This window comes from Babylonia areolata, chromosome 26 (genome assembly GCF_041734735.1).
Source record: "Babylonia areolata isolate BAREFJ2019XMU chromosome 26, ASM4173473v1, whole genome shotgun sequence".
Lineage (NCBI taxonomy): Eukaryota > Metazoa > Mollusca > Gastropoda > Neogastropoda > Buccinidae > Babylonia > Babylonia areolata.
Genome location: NC_134901.1, coordinates 31399002 through 31409448, shown reverse-complemented (window position 1 = coordinate 31409448; position 10447 = coordinate 31399002). Strand labels below are relative to the sequence as shown.

Genomic DNA, 10447 nt, shown 5'->3' with positions numbered 1-10447 from the left:
AAGTGAAAATCTACATGGGATAAGCAGCACAAGGTGAGCATACAGACATCAAACATTAAGTGTTACATCTAAGTTTCAAAGATCCACAAATGTACATAGCAACTTTGAAGGCTAACTTCCCACTTAGGTTTCTACATAGCAACTGAACTTTAAAAGATGATGGAAAACGATGATAATAAAGTGGAATATATCTTTTACGAAGTGTTGCATATCTGGGGCAAACAAAAAGAAAATGTACTATATCTTCAACATTATTCAAATTACAATATTTACAAATCGGATCTGACAAACGATGACCAAAACGAGGGATTCCATCAAGTGGTAGACGGTTTGATTTAATCAAACATAGAACGCGACGATGCTCATGATTGTCTAACTCACCAATGTAACTAGCTCTTATAATTTCTGGATGATATAAACAGTAGTCACCTTCTTTCACAACAGATTCATGCCAGGTTTGGCGAAAATCATCTTCTAGTCTGTCTTTGAATATCCTTTGAAAATATTCAATATTACCCGCATCTTGCATTGCCCATACATACCCGAATCCAAATTTACACAATATAGTCCTTATTTGAGTTGCCCAGTTGTGTCTTCCATTGTAATCATGCATGAGTAACATATCATAGCATTGTTTTGGGTATCGGTCTTGGGATAAATTGATAAGTCTACACCAATATTTGATAAGCCGCACATAAGCATCAACATAAACGGGAAACCGACCACACTCTCCAGTGGCAATGTTATTTTTAACATCTCTACCCACACCCAAAATCATTTTACATAGTTTTATTTGTACCTTTTCGATGGCTTCGTAGCGCTGGAAACCCCATATCTCGGAGCCATACAACAAAATTGGTTTGATTTTGACATCAAAGATTTTGAAAATAGTATCAGCTGGCACACATTGTAACTTAAAATACAGTCTTTTAATCCCTGCTACAGCTCTGAGTGCCTTTCCCGAAAGATTATCAACACATTTGGACCAGTTTAATGTGGCAGAAAAAATTACTCCTAGGTAATTGTAACTGGGTTCAACTTTGATCTGTTTACCAGCATAACACCATTTTTCACAATCTCTAAGAAAACCACCGTTCTTGAAAACAACTACCTTTGTTTTATCCATATTCACTTTAAGGCCCCATCTACGACAATATTGTTCAAGACATTCTATTTTCTTCTGGAGATCAATCACCGAGTCAGAAACCAGTGCGATATCATCTGCATACATCAGAAGCAGAATTCCCATTAAATTTTGATCTGAAAATACATCAATGCCCCTTGTGTCGTTGTTAATCAATGCACTTTGTAATTCAGACAGAAAAAGAGAAAACAGAAGAGGACTGAGAATGCAACCCTGTCTAACCCCTGACATGCACTCAAAATATTCAGTGACATTATTCCCAACTCTCACGGCTGCCTTCACTCGTTTGTACATGCTTGAAAGTGTTTGAAACATCTTTCCATGAATTCCCTTCTGAAGTAAAATATAGAGTAAATTGGATCTTTCGATACTGTCAAATGCCTTGGAGAAATCAACAAAAAGTGTATAAAAACGACCTCCCTTTTTTGTAAGGTATTTCTGAATCAATGATTGCAGTGAAAATATATTATCAGTAGTGCAATATCCCTTTCTAAAACCGGCTTGAGCTTCTGGAATATTTCTGTTCGCATCACAAAAAGCACTAAGTCTTTTATTCAGAACACTGCTATATAGTTTACTTATAATGTTTAACAACGATATTCCCCTATAGTTTTCAGTTTTTCTGTGATCACCCTTTTTGTGCAATGGGAAAATCAGTCCCTTTGTCCAACTCTCTGGGTATTGTCCAGTTTCAAAAACTCGGTTGAATAACACCAGCAAATACTTGATTAAAACATCAGAAGCAACATGAAACACATCAGGTGGTATACCATCCGGACCAGAGGCTTTACCTTTCTTCATACCCTTTATAGCTTGACGAATTTCGTCTTCAGTAATTTCTTTATCAAGGTCATCTTGCGCTCTCTGACAATTTTCACAGTTATTAGAATTGTGGCTCTTTACAACATTTTCCATTTCCTGACAAAATTCAGAATCGACGTTTTCTTTTTCAGGATTTAACAGATCACGAAAGTAATGATACCATGAACGAGCACTGATCGTGCAAGAACGATTCGATGCTACACTCGTGAGAGATTTAATTTTTTGCCAGAATGATTTAGAGTTTTTGTCATTACAAACATCATTAAGATCTCTTAGTATTTCATTATTCTGTTGCTCCTGTTTCTCTTTGCAAAGTGTTTTGAATTCTTTTTTCATATTGATGTACTGGTTCAAATCTTCAAGTTTATTGGAAAATCGCCACATATTCAGTTGCCTGTACTTATCAGTTTTGGCACACTCACAATCTTCGTCCCACCACGAAGGTTGTGCACGTGTTTCCTGCTTTGCCTCTCTGTGTTGACATTTATCAGCTGCTCGCTGCAACAGGTCAATGAGATAATCTGACCCTGCATCAACACCTCTCTCCACTGCTGATAAAAAGTTTTCAAATTCTGTATCTGTGTTTTGACAAATATATTCATAAGAAGAATCCTTCCATAAAAACTTGCATAAATCTTCCATAGCTATATCGTCATCGTCTGGAAAATTATCTGTATCAGTCAGGCAGTCCGAAGAAAATGTCGTTACGATAGGAAAGTGGTCAGATTCGCATCTGTCAACAACTTTAAAGTCAGTAATCAAGTCAAACAGTGGTCTTGAAACAATACAGTAATCAACAACACTCATACCGTGATTAGCAATGCAGGTTATCTCCCCTTCCCGGTCACTATCTGTTCGTCCATTGACAAAAAACAAATTGTATTCTTTTAACAAATCAATCAGTTTTAAACCAAATCCATTAGAACTGCGGTCTTTTGATCTACGAGAAGGTTGCGGAGTGTCACAAAGAATATCTTGAATGTCAGCTAACGGTTCAATATGTCTGTCTTCGTCAAAAACGTCGGTGTCAGAGAAGTCTGCTGTTCTGGCATTAAAATCACCACATAATAATAAGGTTGAATCAGGGTACTCACGCATAATGTTACACAAATTACTGTCCAACTTATCCAAACCTTCATGTGCGTCATCATCATATATTACAGAATGTTGGGGAGCAATGTAGACAAATACAGCGACAGTATCAAAAGAACAGTTCAAAATCGACTTGTCAATTTTAATGAATACACAATCTTCTTCGGTTTTTAACAGTTGTTCCACGTGAATTGCAACTGATTTACGAATACATACGGCAACACCACCTCTTTTTCGCTTTGCACGGGAAGAAATGAACACAGCATAGTCGGGAAATGTGTTTACAATATCACTCTGGTTACACGACCAAACCTCAGAAAATGAAAAAATTGTAAAACTTTCACAAAAAGTTTTAAACGAAACATTTTTTAACTTTTGAGAGAGCCCCTGTACATTCCATGCCATAATCTGGAGCACAGGCACATGCTTGGTTACACTGAATTCCTGTGTTATGTTTAACTGAGGCGTGTTACTCTTCCTGTTATGTGAGGATGCATATGAATGTGTGTCCGTATGTGTGTTTTCAGAATCCGTTTGTAAATGTGCAATGTGTTGTGTGCAGTTTGTTTTTGTTGAATTATCACATGCATATGAAACATCTCGACATTTGTCATGACCAGCATTTACAAACTCGGTAATAGCACCAGTGGGAGGGGGACAATCAGAAATTCTCCTTGCAGGTACACCGTGATCATGCCGGCCGGCCCGTCACTTGTTTACCGTCTTTTCGCACAGACCTCTGGCATCAGCGTCGTAGACGTAGTGCTTGCCTTCGACGACGAGGGAATCGAAGCGCAGAAATGCTCTCTTGTTGGCAGACTTGGCCTCTCGCAGGAAAGGCAGTAACTGACGGCGCTTCTCTCTCACCTTCAGGGTAAAGTCATCAGACACAAACACGTCCGTTCCTTTCAGTTTCTTGCATTCTGACAGCACTTTTTCTTTGTGTTTGTACTTTTCGAACAGAACAATGATCGGGCGTGTTCCCCCCCTCCCTCCCTTCAGACGATGTGCTCGTTCCATGGGAATCTCCTCCTGTATCCCCATCTTGTTCCTCAAAACATCCTTGACAGCTTCTTCACAGTCAGCATACGTCTCAGCACGATTTTGGGGAGTGGGAATACCGTAAAAGATGAGATTTTTTCGTCTGCCTCTGCTTTCTTGATCGTCAAGTTTCTCTTCCAAACTAGACACCTTTTCTTTCAGTTCCTTATTTTCTTTCCGGACTTCGTCGATTTCTGTTTGCATTTTACTCATTTGAGTTTCAAAAGTTGTCATCTTCTCTTCAATATTCGTCATCTTTTTGTCCATACCTGTCAACATACCTGTGTGTGATGTCAACATTTTCATTACATCAGCCAGGGAGACTTCATCCGTGCTGTCACTTGCGGAAATCGAAGATCGGGACGCAGGAGACCGTAGAGTCGTTTGTTTCTTTGGGGGGCCGGGGTTGGACTCGACATCGCCACACTGCAGTAGGAAGGCAGTGACAAACACCAGCACGAACGCCGCCGACAGACTTTTCACTCGAACGACACGACACAGTCGTCTTGTTGCAGCTCTCTCCGCAGCTCGTTTCCTCATAAAAGACTGAAAAGTCCAGAAAAACTGACCACAGGCAGCTCGAAAACACACCGCTGAACTCGGCATGATGTCATCTGTCCAGTCGAGAGATAATTTGGAATGACAGAAGACTTGATCACTCAATAATTAACAAAGATCTCTAAAAAAAAATTAACAGAGCTCCAAAACACGTCTGCCTTCAAACTCGGAGAACAGCTCACTGTTGTGTGTGTGTGTACGTGTGTGTATGTGTGTGTGTGTGTGTGTGTGTGTGTGTGTGTGTGTGTGTGTGTGTGTGTGCGTGTGAGTGTGCGCGTGCGTATGTGCATGTCTGTATGTTTATTTACATTTATTTGCTTATTTGTTCATTTACTTGTTAACATTCTTGTTTTTTCTTTCATTTTATTTTTACTTTCCCACATTTTGGTTTTTTTCATTTTCTGTTGGCCTACTTTTTCATGATATCCGTTTGTTTGTTTATTGATTTATTCATTCATTTATTTGCTTATTTGTTTGTTTATTCCTTAATTTAATGATGTATCCATTTATTTGTTCATGCACTTTTCTTTCTTTTTTTTTCTCAAGGCCTGACTAAGTACGTTGAGTAACTGGTCAGGCATCTGCTCAGCAGATGTGGAGTAGCAGATATGGATTTGTCCAAACGCAGTGACACCTCCTTAACTAACTGAAGTGAATTGTTGTTCAAGGAGTGGAGCCCGACCTTATCTCTGTGACATCATCCCGATAAGAAGAGAGCACCTGTACATGGTAGCAAGAAAGGGTACACCATCTCCAGGCAACAGCGCACTGTTAGTCTAGACATCGCCAATTAAAGGCACCTGGTCATTTACAGTCTATTCATGCCGGGCAGGACGCTTGCCAGTTCTGTTCCTCCATTCACAGCGGCGTCACTTGAATGAATGGTTTTGGAAAGGTGTGACTCGCATCCTTGTCCACTTGAGACTGTCATAGCGATAGTGTTTGGATTATTAACTTGGAGGTTGACAGACGCAAGAAGCCGTCACGTGTTCCTCACTTCACAGTGGGATGTTATAATACCAGCTCTTCAGCCTGTTGCTGTAACCCGAGGGTGTGTGTGTTGGGGGGTGGGGGGGAGGTGGTAGTGGAGTGGTGGTGGAGTGTGGAGTGGTAGTGGAGTGGTGGTGGAGTGTGGAGTGGTGGTGGAGTGTGGAGTGGTAGTGGAGTGGTGGTGGAGCATGGAGGGGGGAGAGGAGGGAGGGGGAGGGGGAAGGGGGCACAGGGTCGGGGTGCGTGTGCTGTGGACAACTACTTTAAAAAAAAATTACATTAATTCATGTTTCAGAAAATACCAACAAAACTATTAGAAAGCAAACAAACCACCACCACCACCAAAGCACTCTCTCTCTCTTTCTCTCTAACACACACACACACACACACACACACACACACACACACACACACACACAAACTCGAGCACGAATACACGAAGCCCACCCCATTTCAAATTCACATAGTATTCCCTCATATAACACAAAAACACTGCCAACACAAGTAATATACAAAACATTTCCCAAATAATAAAAGAATCGTGAGAATGTTTGAGTGAGTATGCGTGTGTGTGTGTGTGTGTGTGTGTGTGTGTGTGTGTGTGTGTGTGAAATGAAGAAAAACGGAGAGAAAGGAAATTGCTCCATCCCTTTCACCCCACATGGATCACACCATCCTTGTCTTAAACCCCATACACTGACCATTTCACTGGATGTGCTGGATTTGGGCTGATTCACTGATTCCCACATAAACAACAACATCACAACAACAGTTACAGCAACAACACTGCTGGTACACTGATACACACATACATGAAAGAGGTGCGTGAAAAGAAATACCTACACTGTGGCAACACAAACACCATCCCGAACCCTACATCACCCTCGTCCCTTTCTGTTTTGTTTCAGGGTTTTTTGTTGTTGACACATACAAAAGTGATTGACAATTCATTTATAAATACACATCCATTTGACTCAGAGGACAAACCTCACACACGGCAATTCAACAACAAGAGATCAACCATCATGAAAACAAAGCATATTTCATCATGTACCAGTTTGATCCTTAATGGTCATCAGTATACTGGATATAAGAATTCAACTTCAATCACGTTGTTTTCCGGGAACCTTGTTTTCTTTTCTTTCATAATTCTGCATTTTCCAACTTAAAAAAATATACATGCTTCTCCTTTTTGTAATTGTACTTTTGGTCCTTTACGAACGCACTGTAATTGTTAGAAATCTGTTTCTCAAAGAGGCTGACAGTTAAAGAAAGATGTCTTTGAACACAGAAACTGCTTCGTTATATTCAAGACAGACAGATGGACGGACGGACGAACAGACAGACAAGGGAGACAATGTAAAACAAAATTTTAAAAAAACAACAACAAGAAAAAAGCCCAGTAGAATAGGGACATAATTGTGGGGAATCATGTCATCATTACAACAAAATATAAATTCTAAAATGCGCTTGGAACTTGTCTGTCCGCAGAAACTCCTTCGTTATATTCTAGACAGACAGACAAACAGTCAGACAGGCGGACGGATGGACAGACAGGCAGACAGGTAAGACTTAATGTAAAACAAATGTTCAAAAAACAGTAGAATGGGGACATAATCAGGGGAAATCATATCATCACCACAACAAACTATAAATCCTAAAATGCGCTTGGAACATGTCTGTCCGTTTCAGCCTTGGACATTGAACGTCGTGCGCTTTGTGCTTCACATGCCTTAGGGTTGTTGATAAAGTATTTTTGTCTCATGGCCAAATACTGCTAAATGTTTTACATTTTGATGCAACGCTAAGAAATTATCTATTGAAAAAAAAAACGAAAGAAAACTAACAAGTGAGATTCAGATGATAAAAATATTCTACCAAACTAGTCAAAAGGAGCCCAGTTTTTCTTCTCTTTTTGTCTACAGTTCGAATAATAATAATGATGATAATAAGTAGATAACTAAATGAATGAGGAGGAGGAGGAAGAGAAGAAGGATAGTAATGCTAATACATTCTTTGTATGAACATCAAAATATGTTTTTGGGCAGATAACAATGCTCAGATTGTCAAAAGAACACAGGGTATGTACTCGGACAAAAAAAGAAGAGACTTTGGAATAGCTGAAAACTGTATGAATTGGGGAAGACGACTCTCTCAGAGTTTGGACGGCGCCACACACCAATACGAAATAGGCGATTCGGGGATAGGATAATCAGGAATAGGTGAATCAGGACAACACCAACAACACAGCATAAGATTTGTCAAACACTGGAGAATAAAAACCCCAGATGTATGTCAGTACATTTCAAAGAACGCAAACGTCATGATGATAACACACAGATACGAAACTGGGCAGGAATGGCCTTCACTATGTCTTTTGTTAACAGTAAAGAATGTTACGTGCATTGCAATCAAAAAAGAAGAGAGAAAGAAAAAAAAAAGGAGAGAAAAAAAAAAAACGTGCTCCATAGACTCGCCTAAAACTTAAGTCAATCAATTAGTTCAGCAAATCATTTTCATCATGACTTGAACTCCCCCACCCCCTCCACAACAACCAACCAACAAATAGGCCACACCTCTCTTCCCTCCCACAACACACAGCACAGGCGCGTGGCTGGCGTTTGATGACCTGATTGGCTGAAGTCCTTGTGGTCAAGTTCTTGGGGGCTGGGTCAGCACATGCCTCTATCCTGATTGGTTGTTCCTCTCACATAACAAAGCTTTTGAGTTGTTCTCAAACTACGGAGAAGAATGTCTCATTCGGATAAAATAGCAGAAGACAGTGAGAGAGATCACAGTGCCTACAGTCAGTCAGTGCACAGAGCATATGTTTCACAGCTTTTGGAGACACTACAGTGTTTGCGTGTGTATTGCAGCTTTTGGAGAAATACTTCAGTGTGTGATTTTTCCTTTTCTTCATCTCTGGGTTGATCAGTGAGGTAAGTTTGTTTTTATTTCTCTTTGTGTGTGTGTGTGTGTGTGTTTAATATTGATATGACATTTTTTTTTTCCCGTTGTCACATTTTTTTGTCCATCTTTTCTTTGATCTTGCTCTTGTCCGAAATTTTATTTTGGTGTGGTGTCTCAGTGTGGATCATGTCAACCTATTACTACCACTAAATTTTTTGTTCTGTCTTTTACTTCTGCTGTTTCTTCTTGGCTGAATTAGTTTTTTTTTCAAACATTTGTTTCTCCTCTCTGGGTTGACCAGTGTTTGATTCCAGACTTATCATAATTCTTCTTCGGTTAGTCATTATTTGTCCTTTTTTTTCTTTCTTTCCTTCATCTTGACTAGTTTTTCTCCCTTGAAATTGCATAATATACATTTAAATGTAAAGTTGCTAAACTTTAAGTGTGCTGATCTTTTGGGTCGATAGGGGGCGATAATTGTTGGATTTAGCCATGTTGACAGAAATCAAATCCAACAAGATTATAGTTTACGTTTGTGGAGTTTGGTCAGAAAGTTCAGTTCAGATCTTGGCTTCAGAGAAAAATGAAGTTTCAGCATGTTGGTTCAGCTGACTGTCTTGTCCCGTTGTTCAATGTCAAGAAAAGTAAAGAAAGGAGATGAACAGCGGCAACAAATTTTAAAGTTTCAAGATTTGGTTTCTTAAATTTTCATTGCGCGACTCATTTGAAGGCTTAGAAATGTTTTTTTCACCCAGCAGATCTGATTCCTATTGTTCAGGAACGTGTTACTCACTCATTTGGAAGGAAAATATTCAGAACAGGCCAACATATTTATTCAACAGCGGGCTTAGTTTTTTTTTCCAGAAGGTAATAGACGATTTTTGTTTTGTTTTAGTTCATCTACGGAATAAAAATAATCTGACATATCCGTACTGTTAGTTGTGCCGAACAGAATTTAAGTGTTTGAAAAAAAATACATTCCCGCAACAGAAGTCAAAAGAAATGAGATTGTATAAAGAAAATAAGGCATTGAAAAGTGAGACTGTACCTTCAAGTTGATCTTAAACTAGACATTTATTTCTTTTGCCGAATGAAAAGAGGGTGTTTTTGTGGTTCTTGTTGTTGGTTGTGTGTATGTGTGTGTGTGATAGAGAGATGACGGGGTTAGAACAGACAGAAAAAGAGAGAAAATTGCATTAAAAGAGACCACAGGGTATAATTAAACTTAAAACAGTCCGTGCATACGTGTGTGAATAAACAAAGTAACTTAATGTTAGGTAAGACATGATGATGCCAAGTCCGATATTCAAATTCCCGAGAAGATAGTTATGCTCCCATGTCACCTGGCACATTTCAACAAAATATACCCCTATGAAATTTATTTTGCCAGTTTGGGGTTTTGTCCTTTGTCTCATGGTATAAAACTTACCAAAATTAGAGCATGTTTAGTATATTTCTTTAGCAGTAAAAGAAATGTAGGGCTTTAGTAGAACGGCTTGCTTCTGTAACCATTGCTTTTCCCCCTACCACAACCATTTTCGTCAGTTTCAATTGGTTTAAAATATGTTGTTGTTTTAATTCTGTACAGTTACTTTTGTTACATGTAATAGAGTCTACCAAAATCGGAGCATGCTGAGTGTATTTTTTCGCAGTTAAAATGAAGTGTACAGCAAGAATACCTACTTTGGTTAGTATTGCCGGTTTTATTCTACCACTAACATTTTCATCGGCTTCAGTTGCTTCAATTCATTTTGTGCCTGTTTCGAGTTTTATACAAATCCCTTTGTCGTATGTTATTGAGTTTACCAAAGTTAGAACAGAATAAGTTATTTCTTCAGCAGATAAGAACTGTGTGTGAAAGACGAGAGAGAGGGAGAGAGAGAACTAAAT

General features: G+C 39.1%; 1 protein-coding gene across 1 annotated transcript; it reads right to left on the bottom strand.

The window, feature by feature from the left end:
- Nucleotides 1–3766: 3766 nt before the first annotated feature.
- LOC143300291 (uncharacterized) lies at nucleotides 3767–4303 on the bottom strand. Its single transcript, XM_076613887.1, has one exon. The coding sequence runs from the start codon at nucleotides 4301–4303 to the stop codon at nucleotides 3767–3769; it is 537 nt and encodes a 178-aa protein (XP_076470002.1).
- Nucleotides 4304–10447: the final 6144 nt, after the last annotated feature.

Bases quoted from the DNA above. Each gene is read 5' to 3' on its own strand.
- LOC143300291 (XM_076613887.1), bottom strand. From the start codon at position 4,303: ATGCAAACAGAAATCGACGAAGTCCGGAAAGAAAATAAGGAACTGAAA.